At 57.4% G+C, this 17,089-nt stretch overlaps 5 protein-coding genes across 5 annotated transcripts; all 5 read left to right on the top strand.

Annotated features, from left to right (window-relative positions):
- Positions 1–382: 382 nt before the first annotated feature.
- Positions 383–1,255, top strand: CcaverHIS019_0606080 (uncharacterized protein; the record flags this gene model as incomplete). Its single annotated transcript, XM_060603084.1, has 1 exon — positions 383–1,255. One exon carries the CDS (start codon positions 383–385, stop codon positions 1,253–1,255), a length of 873 nt encoding a protein of 290 aa, XP_060459414.1.
- Positions 1,256–4,629: 3,374 nt separating this feature from the next.
- Positions 4,630–5,814, top strand: PCL1 (uncharacterized protein; the record flags this gene model as incomplete). Its single annotated transcript, XM_060603083.1, has 2 exons — positions 4,630–5,029; positions 5,117–5,814. The coding sequence occupies 2 exons, from the start codon at positions 4,630–4,632 to the stop codon at positions 5,812–5,814; spliced, it is 1,098 nt and encodes a 365-aa protein (XP_060459413.1).
- A 2,638-nt stretch (positions 5,815–8,452) lies between these two features.
- Positions 8,453–8,814, top strand: CcaverHIS019_0606060 (uncharacterized protein; the record flags this gene model as incomplete). The annotated part of the gene is made up of 3 exons (XM_060603082.1): positions 8,453–8,483; positions 8,568–8,722; positions 8,782–8,814. The coding sequence occupies 3 exons, from the start codon at positions 8,453–8,455 to the stop codon at positions 8,812–8,814; spliced, it is 219 nt and encodes a 72-aa protein (XP_060459412.1).
- Positions 8,815–9,520: 706 nt separating this feature from the next.
- Positions 9,521–10,723, top strand: CcaverHIS019_0606050 (uncharacterized protein; the record flags this gene model as incomplete). The annotated part of the gene is made up of 1 exon (XM_060603081.1): positions 9,521–10,723. The coding sequence occupies one exon, from the start codon at positions 9,521–9,523 to the stop codon at positions 10,721–10,723; it is 1,203 nt and encodes a 400-aa protein (XP_060459411.1).
- A 2,324-nt stretch (positions 10,724–13,047) lies between these two features.
- CcaverHIS019_0606040 (uncharacterized protein) lies at positions 13,048–16,790 on the top strand (the record flags this gene model as incomplete). Its single annotated transcript, XM_060603080.1, has 7 exons — positions 13,048–13,099; positions 13,135–13,729; positions 13,856–13,897; positions 14,346–14,411; positions 14,495–14,632; positions 14,704–14,748; positions 14,873–16,790. The coding sequence occupies 7 exons, from the start codon at positions 13,048–13,050 to the stop codon at positions 16,788–16,790; spliced, it is 2,856 nt and encodes a 951-aa protein (XP_060459410.1).
- Between the last annotated feature and the right edge of the window lie 299 nt (positions 16,791–17,089).

The following is a 17,089-nucleotide window of genomic DNA, read 5'->3' as shown; positions in this document are numbered from 1 at the left end:
TCTAAAGGTGGTAAGAACGTAGCTATGCGATAATATAAGAGAGTGCAATGCTCAAAGTGCAGTTGTGCGGTTCAAACCCTGGGTCTCATTATCAAACGTCATATTCCAACTATCCACGGCTGCACCCTGGCAAGTCTCAGGGAAGGTAGAGCAATCCGACGTCTGATTGAATCATGTTCTGTGTCGCCGACGATCACCTAGGCGGAGCCATCCCCGGTTCCCCATGATGCGGCTAGCCCCGCTTGGGTACAGGGCTTGAATCAACTACGAATGGAACGATATCTTTATCCGCAGCTGCATGGTCTCTAGTGCAGCGGTGGTGTGCTCATAAAGGATCGCGCCGAGATGTGGAGAAAGAACATTCGTCCTCGGGTCATCAACTATGCTCCTCAACTGGTTCACTCTTCTGACTGCTGCTACCGCGGCGTTTGTTTCGGCCCTTCCCGTCGCTGGTCCCGATGCCTCCGACATCGACCCCGAGTTGATCCGCCGTACCGGCGGAGGCGTCAACGACTGGGACTGCAAGTCGACGCTGGGCCGTGACCCCGTCATCTTCATGCACGGTCTGACGGCGCCTGCGGGCCTCAATTGGCTTACCAAGGCTCCAATCGTCGCCGCGCAGGGTTACTGCGTCTTCACTCCGCAGTACGGCAGTGTCGGTGGCATCCTCTTCGGCTTTGCGTCCATGCGCGACTCGTCCAAGGAGATTGCGGGCATCGTGCAAAAGGTGCTTGCTGCCACTGGCGCGTCCAAAGTCAACCTCGTCGGCCACTCGATGGGCACAACCGTCGCCGCCTACTACATGAAGTTTGACGGTGGAGACAAGTTGGTCAACCACTTCATCGGCTTTGGTGCAAACTACAAAGGCACCACCCTGTACGGTCTCAACTTGCTTGTCAAGACTATTCCTGGCATCTCGCCTGCTCTTCGCGAGATCTGCGCTTCGTGCGACGAGTTCCTTACCCCTTCGACCTTTGTTGCCGACCTCAACCGCGGCGGCGTCACAGTCCCTGGCCCAGACTACACCACCATTGCATCCAAACTCGACGAACTGGTTGTTCCTTACACGTCGGGCATCCTCGACGAGCCGGGAGTCACCAACATTGTCATCCAGAAGCAGTGCGGCCTCATCCTTGACCTTTCAGGTCACTTTGCCCAGGCCGTCGACCCCAACGTCACTGCCTGGATCCTCTGGGCTCTTGGTGGCAAGAAGGGTCCCATCCCTGGCTGCATCCCCTCGCTCATCCCCTCGTAGCGTGCCGAGCTGATGCTATTGTTTAAATACACTAGCCGACCCTCACATGATGGCAGTGGAGTATAGTTGATGAATAATTTGGTGGAGAGGCGGCAGGTAGAACCGACCTGGGTGATAGAGTTGGCGGCCAAGACAGTACATTCCGCTCGATCGCAGCAGAGTCGACTTTGACTAATGGCATCGCACTCGACAGGTCCCATGGACACAGGGGTAGTCGGCGTGAGCCAGTCTTTCAGCTTGTGGTATAAGCTGCATCTCCATTGGCTGAACGTGAATAAACGGAAAGACAGGCATTGGATTGATGGGCGCGAGTCAAGGGATCAGCAGAGGTTAGCTCAGACCGCGCAGACCGGTCATTCTCAGAGTTGATCGCGAGCACTGGCGATTCGTCCAGTGGACGCGTGATGCGCGCATGATTTCCATGGTCCTCATCTCAGTCGCCCATCCGTGTAGCCGCTGAGACATCAGATCACCAGGTGACCAGGATATGATGCAGCATTTTGTCCTCCTACGTTTGCGCATACGTCCTGTTAGCCGCTGACGGCTTCGCACTGTGTCATCTCGTCAATGGGCAATCACTTGACAACTGCTCTGGCGCGGTCGTCGGTTCTGACCGGAGCTCTGTCATGTTTGTGATAGTGGCCCTGCAGCGAAGGAGTGGTGGTGACGGGCTAGGCTGATGTGAGACGTGATAATGCTCGCTGGACTTGAGCTGATGACAGGTTTGTGTTAGGATGGCGTTGTTGTGTGGAAGCTGTGGAAGTCGGCCGTTCGTGTAACCTGCCAAGCCATCGTGCCTCCTCACCTCGAGGTCAGAGGGGCAGGAGGTAGTCGTCCACCCGTCCACCAGGCTGGTGCGGCAGCCGTTGCACCTGCAGGGAAACTGCCGAGCCGACGGTGCTGGGACTGCCTCGAGACTCTCCGGCGCCTCGTCTACCTCCGTATCGGTCAATTGAGTCAGCCGAGTTAACCTGTTTGCAACAGTGCTGCCCTGCGTCCTTTGGTCTGGACTTTGGCTCATCAGTTCTAGCTCCACGTCTGCCCCGTCCCTCCGTCCTTCCCTCCAAAGGGTAAGCAGTTCAACTGGCAATTCTGCGACGGCTCTTTCATTATGCACATCCCGGTCCTGGACGTGGCGGAGGAATGTCATTATTATTACAATGCAGACCGGCCTTACATCTTTGAGATACCCGACCCCGACTCATCCCTTGAGGGCTTCTGCTCAAGTGTTGTTCTGCGCCGCTTTTCAAGTTTCGAGGATTGAGGAATGAGGATTGAGGATTGAGGACGGAGGACTGAGGACTGATTCAAGGCCAGCTCTTGCGTTGTAACTGACAACTGACTCGAGGCTGGCACCAAACTCAATCACCAGGGAGCATGGGTTCGTACGCGAGTGGAGGAGGAACTAGCCGAAACAACCGTTCTTTTGCTGTGGCAGTCACAACTCGCAGATCCTTTGTCCACCCCCTACTAACCCTTTTGCACAGGCGCACAGGCGCATCTCAGTCCATCGCACACTTGCCCTGTTCTCGGCGCTGGTTGATTCTTTTAGCGCGCCACCACGCCTTGTGACCCCAACGTTCGGAGAAAATTGGTCCACCCTGACTCGTTTAGGAAGTTCGAATGGTCAAAGTCATTCGCGCCAATTGCAAAATTCAAGGCCAACCTAGGCAAAGATTCCAAGGTCCGAGTTTCGAAGGGAAGGACCGAAGTGGGGCTGATTTGATTTCTGGCCTTGGTTTACGTACCCCAAATCTCCCGCCCTGGACATCTGGCCATTGTCAATTGGCGTCGTCTGCACGTTGAATCTACTCAATTGTAGTAGATATGGCAGGGCACGGATGCGTCTTCTCAATTCAATACTGGTGCCTCCTTCCAGAAGATGGGGTCACTTTTCTGTGCTGACATGTCTTACAATTCTTCAACTGCTTAATGAAGCGCAAGGTTCAGCCATGGCTGCGACGCGTTCGAGAATTCGAGAAGCCGTTCTGGCGCTTTGGAGAACGCCACTGGCCGAGTGACCGAGAGTCGTCATGCGCCACTGACAGCATGTGCATTTCCCGAGACTGATGGTGACGCGATCGCGTCGATGAGACAGCATAGTTGCTACCATGCAAAGTGGGACGCGTACAACTACTTCCGCTCCCGATGGACTGTAGCGTGGTTCATGGGAGACTATGGGCGAGACACATTGCAATCTCCTCCCGTTCCAGTATAGAGTTACCGCTGTAGACGGTCATATGGACGTCGACTCCTCATGGTGCTGACAGTGTTGTGACAGGTGGCAGATGATAAGGTGAGCCCGTTGGGACTGCTGGGTAGGCCGGGTCCTAGCCCGCCATTCCCCAAGGAACACCCGCGTTTATCTTCGGGCAGGGATGCATGTGGGATGGTGGGCGGGCAAAAAGTCTTTTTCGGCGCAACGTCACGGCATTGACTGGCACTAACGCTGGGGGATCGGGGACGCGTCGTTGGTTGTTGGAAGTGGATGAGGCGCATGAGGAGAGTCAGTTTGATGCCAGGACGGCGACTAGGTTTGGTTGCACGGACAGAGGACAGTGAACAAGTGGAGTGAGCAATGACGCCAAGTTACGGACGCGCCCTGTTTCCGCCTTGGACCATGTCTGTCGGAGCCTCGACTTGAAAACAGAGTTTACCGGGTTAGTCCATTGAATCGAGAGTATCAACAGAGTTTCAAAGTTCAGTACATCTTTTAACTGTACCCAAGTTGAGTAAGAGGTCATTATCCTGATTCAACAGCCATACAACCAGACAAGAAACCCCTTAGCGTCACACGTTGACTAATCCCTGGAAATTCCTGAGATTTCCTGTAACCCTTACTCACGTCTACCCTAGTCTCCCTTTGGCCCTTCACATCTCGGTGACTGTAATGGTTTATACGCGTTCCTTTGGTTGAGATGCCTTGGACGTAGGGCAAAGATACCAAAGTCGCTCACAGTTAACCGCTCTCACCACTGACCGAGCCAGCCCTGTAGCCCTATCCCACCCCACAATCAACCTTTGGTCGTCGAACTGATTGACGCGATAATCCTACCCCTCATCCCTACTTGATTTCTTCTCTTTAACCCCTCATCTTCTTTGCTTCGTGCATTGTCTCCTCCTTCTTCCTCCTCCTCATCCTCCTCTCTCTCTCTTTTCCTTCCTTTTCTCTCCCGACATACATCTTCAATCTGTAAATACCTTACAACCCCCATCACTCTCTCTCTCTTTAAACACTCCCACTCGACTGCTCACGTTGATCGTAAAAGTAGCAGCGAACACGACCACCCTCACGCACCCCCACGCACTCTCTCTCTCTCGTATAAACACAATCTCTATACTCTTCCCCCCGACCATCTTCGTCTTCATCGAATATGTTCGCATCTCCGTGCTCCCCTCCACTGTCGGCTGAGCTTGTCTCAGCTTACCCCTCCGGCACGCCCCGCTTCACGCCCTCCTCGCCCATCTTTGAGGACCGTGTTCACCCCGCCTCGCTTGACCTCTGCGGCGAGCATGACCCCCGACTCCTCGAGTTTATCCGCTCGGATGTCTCTCATGAGCTTATCGAGTTCCTCTCGCGCACCACGACATCGGTCATTGCTAGCTCTACCGCCATTGACCCCAAGACGATTCAGCGCACCGACGGCAACTTCCCTTCCCTGACTACCTTTATCGCCGTCGTTTGCGAGCAGAGCAACGTCCAGGTCTCAACACTGCTCGCTACCATTGTCTACCTCGAGCGCCTTCGCACTCGCCTTCCCCGCGTCGCCAAGGGTAAGTGTTGCTGTTCGCCTATCCCAAATTCCGAGGTGGTCTTTGTTTCGGGCACAGACGATTCCGTAGCCGTGGCTGACACAAAAGGTCTTCCCTGCACGCGCCACCGCGTTTTCCTCGCGACCCTCATCTGCGCGGCAAAGTACCTCAACGACTCGTCGCCCAAGAACAAGCACTGGTGTCGCTATGCCCAAATGTTCTCGCAGGCCGAGGTCAACCTCATGGAAAAGCAGCTCTTGTTCCTCCTCGACTACAACCTCGCCATCACTGAGGACGAGGTCGTTCGCTGCTCTGAGCACTTCCTCTCCCGGTACACGTTCGAGGTCGCCGAGCCCGAGCTTCCTCCTACTCCCGAGTCGGTCGCCGGTCTCCCCGTCACCCCACGCCTTCCCTCAGGTCACATCATGGCTTCTCAGACTGTGTCTCCCAAGTCATCCGACTACGACCACTACGACGAGGCCCCAGGCCTCGACCGGTCAGACTCGACTTCCTCGTTCGGTTCGGAGGGACCGCGGACACCGCGGTCGAATCAGAGCTCGCCCTCACCAGAGCTCGTCACTGCCGCTCGCATCTCGCGTGCTGTCACGGCCGCTGTCCAGCTTCAGCGCCCCGTGCCCGCCGCCCTCGCCTACGAGAAGCGTTCTCATTGCTCGATCCACATTGCCGACCCAAACGAGTCGCCCATCTCTGCCGTGGCGAGCGCTGGCGCTGCAGCCAAGGAGACCCGTGATTCGATTGTGCGGAGGTTCTTTGGGCGCCGCCGTGACGATTACATTACGGCTTGAAGGCTGGGAAGCGGTATGAGCAGGTCTGATGACTGAGTCTTCATTCCAATTCCCACCCTCACTGGCATGTTCCTAATGTGAATCCACGGCTTCACCCGCCGTGGCATGACACCACACCGGGCCTTGGAGCTGGTCCTCCAAGTCCCACCCCTCTCGCACGCATTCTCAACATCATTGCATTGTACCACTACCATCTAGTGAATCTTGTAGCGGCATGACTGTGTCTATGCTATGCGCTGGCATGACTTGGAGTGGCGTTGCGTTATGAGGTATTGGACCCCTTTGTGTACAGGGTTGTTTGGCGGCGATCGTTGCAGATTGGGACTTGGATGTGAGCACATGATGAATGAGGACATTAGGGCACGGGGGATTAGCGCAAGGGGCTGATCAGCGTGAGTGTTGGTGCGAGGTACGGCGTGCCCTTCACTCTCCGTTAGCTTTGTTCAGTTACTTTCTGGTTCTGGAAATCCGAGGTGTCACAAGGGACGTGTCGAAAAGGACGACGGTACGACGGTAAGACGGTACGACGGTACGACGGCACGACGGCACTACGGCACGACGGCACTCACTTCTCAGCCTCTTGCTTCTGTCCTCGAGATAATGAGGCTATGCATGCAAAAACAATCACCCGCGCGCTTGATTGCCCGCTTGATTTCCCGCTGGTTCATCGAGTGAGTAGCGTGACCCGTTACACTTGACATATCCACATTCAAGAGCGGTTGAGCATTTTCGTGTGGTGTGGTGAAAGCGGGAGGTGGGACAAGTATGACTCTTCTTCTTCTGACTCTTCTAGCCCCTCTTAGCCCACCTCTACATGACATGGGAAAGGTTGAGGGTTGCGGGAAGGCACATGCTTAGGGCTAGTCTCCCGGGGGCCCACTGTTGCAGGGCAATGAGGACTCGGCACACCCGGCCCACCATTGTCGGATGCATACAGCTGAAACGGGCAGAGCGTAGATGGGCGTGGAAATCTCGTCACGTAACCCGCGGGTTACTTGGCTAGTCTGCAATAGTCTGGACTCACTCTGACCGGGACATGCGGATGAATGGCCATGGCAAACGGATCAGCGGGTGACAGACCCAACTAATGGGGCTCTGTCACTTTGTCACGCACCCAAACACAGCCTTGGTCCAACATGCTGCTCATGTAGAGTCTGTCGGATGGGTATAATAGACCGGATGTGCCGCAGTCCCAGGCCAGGAACCCGGAGTTGGTGACTTTGGGAAAATCGGATTGAGACGCGTCCTCTTGTCTTTCCCCTCTCTCTCTCGTTCTCTTCTTCATCAAGAATCAGCGGTCAATTATCAACGTCACACCGTCACTCTCAAATCCGGAATCCAGTGAATAAAGGTGGTCCGGTCACTCTGCCACAACGACCTCAACCTACTGTTGGCCGTACCTGCCGGGCTGTGACTGGCGTACAGGTGTGGCATGCCAACTCGGCCTGGATACCGTCTTTCAATGTCCAGTTCTGGTACAGTGGTACCGGCGTATAGTACATTCTTGACTGGATAACGGCAAGCGTTGCTGTTTATCCTCTGTGGTTGGTCTCCACAACCCGGACGCGGGGCCAGAACAATGCCGGCAAGCCGGCACGGCCCCTTGTGTCATCGCTCTATTCGTCCAAACCGACAGATTGGATCGATCTGATGGAATTTGCCGCTGCTACATTCAGGCCAACCTGAATACGCAGTGAGAAATGCCGGCACATCCTGGACATCATCTCGGCATCCCCCTTGTCGCGTGTGGCGAATCGTCTAGTCCTCGGCGACAGTCACCAAGTCTCACAAGTTGGTAAGTGATGACACTGACACTCCTTAATACGCCAGGTCACGACTCCGTCGGCGTCGCGTTCTTCAGCCGCGGTCAGCCCTTGTGCCGGAGTCAGATGCCACGTTGTCCGAACAACCCTGCCTTACTCGGCCATAGAGAACGCCGAGTAAGACTGGTGTCTCTTCCTCTTCTTCACACAGGCACAGCTGTCCCAGCCTGCATGACAGACATGGAAGCATTTCGAGCAGTCGGCTCTGACTGGTGCATTCCCACGCGACAACCCAAGAGTGGCAGAGTGGCAGAGTGGCATTCCTGTTCCTCGGCCCCTTCTTGTCGCCAGTTCCTATTTTCCTGCTTCCCACATCGTTGGTCCTTTGTTCCTCCCATACCCGTTCCAGCAGTCATTTCTGATCATGCGCGATGCACGACCTTATATAGCGGCACATATTTCTCGGAAGCACAGCTAAGTCTCCCGCTCCCGCGTGACGCGTGACCGTGGATGGCCCGGACTTTTCCAAGTCAAAACCATCAAAGATACTTTCGTTCCTTCCCCGTACCTTCCTCCAACGGAGTATCGGCCGTAAGGAGAGGCGCTCACTGGAAATCAAAGATATGAAAGTGTCTCCACGAAGAATCGAACGCCCGACTTGTTCAAATCGGAAAAGAAGGACCCAATAAGATCGCCACGTGCGCTCGGATCTCGGGTGATGGCTGTCATGCCGGTTGAATGGCAATGACGTCTTCGTGCTAGCCATTTGCCACTCCCACATGGTGTCTCCCCACCATTTAGGCCACGCCACTCTCTCGTTTCTTCGTTCTCCATCCACTCTCTCTCGAGTTTAACGATCGCCTAGAGTAACGATAATGTCCGGCAACCAGGGCGACCAGAACCAGCGTGAGTTTCGCCCTCCTTGCCGCCGTTCGCCAGAGTACCCCTCCCCCTTCCCACTGTCCCTGCCCCCCTCCCGCTAATGCCCAGAGTTCACGATCCAGCCGCACCCGGCCACGACGAACGACCCGCGCGACCTCGTTGGCGAGGTTCAGGGCGGAGCCAACGCTTTCAACACGCCGGGCATCCAGCAGATCCCGGACAAGGTTGCCGCCGCCCTCGAGAAGCCCAAGACCCGCGACGAGGTGAGTCGTGGCGCGCACTAATCTCAAGTCGACCCGCTTTGGACCGCGCTGACAGATAGCTTGAGGCCCGCACGAAGGAGCTCAACAAGTAGTCGCGTATAGTCTGATGCCATGTATACGTTGTCGACGTCGGTGTAGCCTCGCAGTTGCCCTTTCAGCTCACCCTGTGTTCAACTCAAACGTCAACTCGCTGCAAGACCGGGTGCGTTGCAGATGTCAGTGGTGACCTGGTCACCGCTGTCACACCATTGCGTTGATGGGAAGAAGATGGCCGCGATGAATATCATGCCATTGATTAACGTCCACCTGGAGCTTCTTGACTTGGTGTGCAGCGAGGGAGAAGCTGTCCTAGCGAAGTAGTAAAAGACAAAAGGGCCAGTCATTGAAGACTGCCGGTCCTCGCCGCGATTCGAACGCGGGGCCACTCCCATAAGATGCGAAAGCAACCCTAAGAGAGTATGATAACCACTACACCACGAGGACTGCCTGTGGCTTACGTAAATGAAATTCGATGATGGGTTTTGTTCGTAAACGACACTATTTCCGAGACAGGAAGTGGAGAAGTGGAGGTTGGGCAATGAACCGCATGCTGCATTCCGTTCCCATCCGTCAACTTGGGCGTCATCGACCTCGTCTCCCTCCTCGGACTAGTCACTCTCAACAATAACGGCTCCACGCCGCGCCCACTTCCTCTTCATCTCAAAAGTGTCGCGCTCCGCTACTCGGGCACTGCACGCCCCACTCTCTGCCTCTCTATCTGCCTCCATCTCACACCAGGCTGCCCACCAACCGCCCACAATGCTGACTGAAGCGCAGGCCGCCTCTGTCCAGCGTACGTCTGAGCCGGGATTTCATGGTGTCGAGTTTCTGCTCCGCCCCGAAAACTGGCCCGAGTGCGCGAGCCCGACGCCGCAATCCGGCTCGCCGGTGCCTTTCGGTACGCGCTCAAGAAGCTCAAGCGTGGTATCGCTCTCCTTCCAGCCGCCCAAGACCAACACCCCTTCGCACATCGCCGTCCTGGACAGCAGCTTCAACCCGCCCACTCTCGCACACCTCGTGCTCGCGTCGTCGGCCTTTCCGCCGCCCATGCTGAACCCGAATGTCCGCAGATCGCGCGGCCTCAGCAGCCCCAAGAGTCCCTCCGCAATCCTCCGCGAGGCAGCAACGTACTTTTCCTCTCATGGGGTATCGCCCGACGGATCCCTCGCCCCAGCACCCAAGGACGAGGTCACGAATCCCGATCCTGCGCCAGGACCATATACCGCCCGCCTGTTGATGTTTGCCGCCAAGAACGCGGATAAGACGCCCGGATGGGGAGATGCGAGCCCGATCCAGCGCGCCGAACTCATGCTCGCCCAAGCCGAGGCTATGCCACCGCAAGCTGGCCCAGTTGCCGTAGCGATCGTAGCCGAACCGACCTTTGCGGCCAAGGCCAAGATGCTCGTCCGGGTTCTCGAGGAGTCGGGAGCATGGTCGACAGGCCACGAACCACGCGAGCAGCACCGCTCAGAGCCATCCACGCCCAGAGTACGGGCACTTACGTCCCCGAGTATGATGTCTCCAGTGCCGCCAGCATCACCAAGCTCCCCGGCCCCCTCGGGCCACTTGCATCTGCCAGCCATCACGTTCCTCGTGGGCATGGACACGCTCGAACGCATCTTTGACGCAAAGTATTATCCGCATGGACGGATGGACGCAGCCATGGAGGAGCTATTCCAACATGCGTGGCTCGTTTGCGCACGCCGCGGTAGCGGAGGCGAGAGCACGGACGCGGCGGACACGCGTAGACTAGAAGACAACCTTTTGGCACGTGCCGATGTCGCGCGCTGGGTTGCGCGTGGGCGCATCCGCCTCATTCGCGCCCCCGAAGCTGTCGCCGATGTCAGTTCGACCCGCGTTCGTATGGCACTGAGAATGGGCGCTGGGGCTGGCGCACTCCGCGGCCTCTGTGCCGACCCAGTTTCCAAATACCTCCTTGAGCAGAGGATGTACCGGTCGTAGAAGGTGTGGGGCTGATGGGCCGGGGAGATGTACAGCCGTCGACGTTTTGCCTCTTGCACCAGTTCTGGCTCGTCGCGATCGGGTTGGTGGGATGAAGAGACTCGAGTGAAGTGGGTCCTAGAGGAGGTAGTGATATGGACCTGAGAGGAAGAGAGAGGGCGGTGCCACGAGCGCACTTTAAGATCAATCCCGCAGCCGCCTGAGCGTGTGGCCCCGTGCAGACGAGATCTACCAAGGCAGATCTGCCTTCCCAATGATGCCGCCTTGCCCTGGACGAGAGAAAATGTGGACGCACAGACGATGGTGCAGGAATCAGGGATGCTCATGAGTGCGAGTGTATCATGAGTGAGAATCATGATCATGCGGGTCCCAGAGGTGGGAGTGATACCATATGGCTCACCACGAAAGAGGCGCTACATACGTCGTGAGGCGGTCCAACCTCAGCCTGTCTTGAAGAACTGCCGAAGATGGCCATAGCTGGTCGACGGTTCAAACTCAGTGCGGGCTGAAGCCAGGATGGGAAGAGGAAAGGGTTCAAGACAGTACGTTTAGCCGCCTAGCCTAACGCACTTGACGAGCCCTTGTGTATTCGAGCCTTAGTGGTGCTTGCAAGGTAGCAGAGGTTGGAACCGCGGACAGCCAGACTCGACGACTGTGTCTCACTATCACTTGTCCACAGACGGTGAGGACTGGGCAGCAGTGTGCCCAACACGCCTTGACGAGCCTGTATCGGGTCTGTGTGCTCCACCACTTTCCTCAAGAACGACGCCAAGTGTGCCCAACACAGTGGCCAACATGCGCGTGGAGCTGCGAGCAGCCGCAGCAAGCAAAGTTGAACAGTCCTGTAGTGACCCCGACACTCTCGGAAGTTGTGAGCATCGTTCACGCGTTAAACCAAGCCAGGGCTATCGATTGGGTGTCACTGACATTAACTCGTGTAATCTTGTACCGCGTGTACCGGTGAGGCGATCATGTACCTACTGGAACCGTAAGCGACACTGTGCCTGGGGTGGTGCTTGAATAGACTGCCATTAATACCCCGGCAAAGTGGGTGCGGACCCGAAAAATCAGGCTCTCAACTCCGCTGGAGTCAAAGTCGCAAGCACCGGTAGAGGTCTTCACTCCTGGTCCCTGAGAAACTGCCAAGTGGCGCCATGAGCTTGGCTGTAGAGTCTGTGCAGTAGTCGCACCATGCACGAGTCAACTCGTGATTGCATCCTGGACGTTGTTGGGGATCTGGAGTGACGTCGTGTGGCGCGGAATGGTGAGCCGAACAAGAGACGAGGAAGTTTGATTGATCCCGGTCGTCTGATGCTCAGCCATGACGCGGCACAAACCCGCACCTCGTGACGACTGAAGATATTGGCGAGAAGATCCAAATTCAAGTTGAAAGGGTCAGCAGAAGACAAACGGAGCAATTTGGCATTCTTGTTGCTTGATACAATTGAGTGTCAAGGTGTTACAATCATTGCCCTCAACACTGCTGTGTTATGCAGCATTGCAATGATCTACATCTTGGCGCACAGGCCTATAATTTATGGTAACAGAATTTAACAGAAGATGGAATTTATAGATCGCGTACCTGAAGCGGGGGTGGGCCCAGCCAACGTCGATCATTTCTTTTTACTGGCGTTTCCCTGACAACGCATCTCAAGCAATCGAACAACCCTTGCCTCTCTCATTATTCCTTCCCTGCACGATTCCAATCTTCTGGTCAGCTCGTCAGCATGACAAGGCAAGACATAGCGACGTCCATGGCCAGACATCTATCCCGAAGATGAACCGACGCTGCATACTCTCTGGGCTGGACCTATTCTCTAACTCAGCTTGGTTACCAGGGAAAGCAGGATGAAATCCCTACAACGCAGACAAGCATATCCATTTGGGCGCGGCCTAGTCGAGTACCCGACAATATCCAACTATATCCACTTATGCAGAACGCGGAAACAAGTCACGGGTCGCTACCCAAGCCCCAAGAGTGGGAGTAGCGAGAGGAGCGAAGAGGAAAGTCGTTGCGGCATGGTAGGTCATTCGAGTGGGCAATATATCCCGTCGGAGGCGAACATGCCTCCATGACAAGGCATGTGCACAGCCCTTCTAATCCCTCTCACATCTCACACCTTCCTCGTATCAGAAGTCATCAGCATTACTTCCCACAGCGCCACAGCCATCCCAGATCCCTTCAAGCTGTCGCATAGCCATCTCATTCTCATCTACTTGTTCATCTCACAAACAACACAATCTCCATCTCGTGTTCAGCAACGCCTCGACTCGCACATTGATCACTACTCCGCAAAACCAACCCAAAAGAAGACCCACATTCCATGAGGGCCCACCTCGTCGTCACTTATTGGCTCGCCCTCGCCGGCATCCAAGGTAATCCCACCTTCCTTTTCAACCTGACAATGCAGCCTCAGCGGTTCCGTTCAGAGGCGACCACGGACTCGAAAAACGTCAATCAGACACAGGAGTGCAACCCTCCCAGCCAGCCGTAACCCCCCAACCCTCAACACCCGCTCCGCCTGCCCCGAATCCATCGCCCTCGCCAGCTGCAGGCGGTGGTGACAGCACTCCGGCCCCCGCCAGTCAACCCGCCCCGGAACCCAGTGCGACTCCCTCCAGTCCGCCGGCGCCAGCGCCCAACACGACCCCGCTTCCGTCACCAGCGCCGTCTCAGAATGAGATCCCGGCTGGGAGTGCTGCGTCGTCCGCACCTCCGGCCGACCAAAGTGTTCAACAGCCACCACCACCAGGCACCTCTCCAACTCCGTCAGTACCAGCTCCGGAACCTACTCCGTCGCCAGCGCCGCCGCCGGCCGAAACCCCTCCGTCGCCCGCTCCATCGACGTCCGCCCCAGTGGTGGTTCTTCCAACGCAGACCATCCCGGAGGTGCTTCCGACCTCTACGGGGGTGCCGCAGGACTCCGCGTCATCCTCCCCAAATGTGTCCGAAGCACCTCTGGGGACGTCCGCGGCCTCGCAAGGCGTGGCACCGTCTCCTGTGACGTACGTGCCACGACCGCGATCCCCGAGGTGTCACATCGGCGGCGGTCTGCACACTGCTGGTGATGCTTGGCACGTGGGATTGGCGCTGGCGGTGATGGGATAATTTCGCAATTCCACTGACTTCAGTCCTTTGGATGTCGGCTCTCAGCCTGCAGCCACAGCCGCTTCGTCAGTACCTGCTCCTCCTGTTCCTTCTGTATCTACCTCTGCCCCTTCCGTCATCCCCAAACAACAAACCCGTAAACCCACCCCCTGCCTTGGATACTCCCGGGGGTTAGGGGGCTAGAGGGCCCCTTCAAGTAGCCCCCTCTGCCTCGTCTCCCCAGCCTCCTCTTACCACCAACGTGCAGGGGGCCCCGTCACCTCAGCAGTCAAACACGCCAGTGACGGTACAGGGCGCCGGGGGCCCAGTCTCTCCACCCTCTTCCATAGGTGTTTAAAAACACCCTCTCCCATAGGTGTTCCTCCTCCAGCTCTCGTGACAACGGACCCGCCGGCCGCGTTGGGTGGACAGCCACCACGAGCGTCGGCCTCACTGCCCGCTACCTCAGGGGGATCAGGAGTCCCCTCGGGCCCGGCGCAGTCCCAGCCACCAGACGCGCTGGGGACGGTTCAGGCGGTTTAGCAGCGTGATCCAGGCTAACCCGAGCAGCTCAGGAGGAGCACAGCCCTCTGGGCAAATGTAAGTGGCACTGTGTGGCACTGGATCCTCCTCCCATTTCAATTCACCTTCTTGTTAGTTCCCATACCCAAGGCTCACAGTAGCCCATCCGCGGGCCCTGCGTCGGGCACGGTGGTCGCCACTCCCGACGCCTCAGCTGTCGTCCCTGGCTCGAGCACAGCGGTCGAGTCAGCGGGCCCTTCTGGGGTGGGGCCGGTTTCGCAAGCGTTGGTTACCTCGCCGTCAGTTCATATTATTTTCCTGGCTCATGCTCCTATCATTACCGGCAGTCGAGCCCATGCTGATACTGCAGGTCCGCCAGTGACGGCGCCAGTGTTCCGGCCCCTCCTCCAGCCACGTGAGAGCACTGCAGACTGGCTACACGTCGACTTTGCTGACCGATCAGTTCAGGTTCCGCCACTCAGGCATCAGAGTTAGTACTCGGCTGCACACGCCGCCATCAAGGTTCTAACTGACCGCAGTTCTGCAGCCTTTGCCCCTGCCGCCACCCAAGGCATTGGCGCCGACAACACCCAATGCACGACCTCAAACGGCCTCAAGGGCAAGGTCGGCCCGGGGGGCTGCTTTGCAAATGCAGGCCAGGATTGCTCAGTCTCTGATGGCATCAAGGGCGTGACAACAGACTCTGGCACCTGTGCACCAGTAGTCAGTGTTGGCGCGTCCTGTACATTGTCGAATGGGGCCAAGGGCACAGCGCAGCTGCAAGGTCTCGGCACCAGCCTTTCGTGTATCGGTGACGACCTCTCCGCTGGCGGCTCCTGCTCTCTTCCGTTCAACGTTATTGGCACCATCGGCAGTGATGGTCGGACCTGCGTGCCGCCGAAGGAGGCACCGTCCGCCGGGCAACCATGTCCCGTTCCTGGTATCAGCGGCCTCGGCGTAATGCAACCAGACGGCAAGACTTGCCTGCCGCCGACTCCGTCCGACATCACCAGCTCTAGCGGCGGAGGTAACGGAGGCAGTCTCAGTAATGGAGCTGGGTGCGCTATCGGAGGCCAGGCCGGCACTGTCAACAACGGCGCCTGTATGGCCCTCGTGTCCAAAGCTGGCGACCCATGCTACCGCGGCGGGGAAGGAGCGTTCTTCTCCAACGCAATCCCAGACGGAATCCTCGGTGCAGATCTCACGACCTGCGAGATTGTCAACGACACGTGCAATGCCAACGGCGTGCAGGGCCGTTGGAGCCCGAGTTATGTCTGCTCCAGCGTTCCTCCCAGCTCTGGTAACCCCGCCCAAGATGGCGACGTCTGCCAGCGTTCCCAGATGTGGGGCGGCCGGTGGGACGCTGCGACATCCACGTGCATTCTGCCAGGCGACCCGTGCCCGACTGGCATCTACGGTCCGAACGCGAAGGACTGCATTCCCAAACCGGCAGCCGGCTCTGGCTGCCAGACTGGGCAGGGCTTCAACGGCTCCTTCAACGACGCTGGCCTCTGCGTAGCTACCATCCCTCCAGGTGAACGCACGCCATGTATCTCGGTCAAGAGCATCGCAGGCACCATCTCCATCACACCCAACGGCACGCTATGCCAGATCCCTCCGAACCCCGACACCCCGCAGGGTCTGCTCCAGGATATTTTGCCGTCGTCGTACTGCTCAAACGGCAAGGACGCGGGTGCATTCAATGACCTCATCGAGTGTGAGGTCCAGCAGCGCCCCGGCGGTCTAAGCGCTATCCCGGAGGGAACGCCCGGCAACCCGCGCAACGACATCTCGTCGCTGCAGACAGTCACGCACAGGACTCAGAAGAAGAACTGGATTCCTGGCGTCATTGCGGCCTGTGCTGTGGTCGCCGCTGCCGTCATCATCGGAGTTCTCCTCTGGAAGTGCGGGCCCAGGTGCAGATCGCGCCTTCGGCGCCGTCAGGGGCATGAGTCGCCAGCTCTCGGCCCCGGTGATGGTATCCTGGACGAGACGACGTACGGCCCGCAACCTACGTTCCCGACCGTCAATGCTCAGTATCGGGACTACAACCAAGCCGCGACAAGCAGCCCGCCCACCGGGAACCGCCTCTCGGATCCCGACCCGTATTCCAATTACAACCAGGGCGCGAACCGCTCGCACAACGGGAACCGCCTGTCCATGATATCGGATACAGCCTCGACCACGGACCCCTTCAACGACAGCAACATCAACGGTATGCAAGCAGGCTGGAACCAGCGGCACCCGTCCGAGTACTCTGCGGCCTCGGTGTCTGCCTACTCTGGCTCGCAGTCCATGCCGCTATCTCCTCCCGGTTCGCCACCCATAATGCAGATGTCACCGCCCGTCTCTCCAGGGATGCACGTCGTCAACCAACCCCTCCTTTCTGGGTACCCTGCCGACCCCCCAGCATATCCTGCCGAAAAGCACGGACACAACCAGAGTCCGTTCCGTTAACCTCTCGGCGAGCGGTCTTCATCTCACACATTCTGGATCGATAATACAACAAACAATTGAGTAGCTTTGTAGCATGGACCCTAACGAGTTCCCTGTCATGTGTTAGCGTGTATACATGAATCAGTTGGACCCATGGCGCCGGTGTGGCCATGCGGCCATGTTGGCCATGTGCTCCTGCGCTCGATCACGTACACGACCCAGAAGGATTGCGCATCGTCGTCGAGGTTGTCGATGGTCAGTGTCCTGATGTCCTAGGGGATACGAGTTACGGAGTATACGCACGTCGTCCTCTGGCCATT

This window comes from Cutaneotrichosporon cavernicola, assembly GCF_030864355.1.
Source record: "Cutaneotrichosporon cavernicola HIS019 DNA, chromosome: 6".
NCBI lineage: Eukaryota > Fungi > Basidiomycota > Tremellomycetes > Trichosporonales > Trichosporonaceae > Cutaneotrichosporon > Cutaneotrichosporon cavernicola.
The sequence above is the reverse complement of the archived record's forward strand: the minus strand, read 5'-3'. Positions and strand labels throughout refer to the sequence as shown.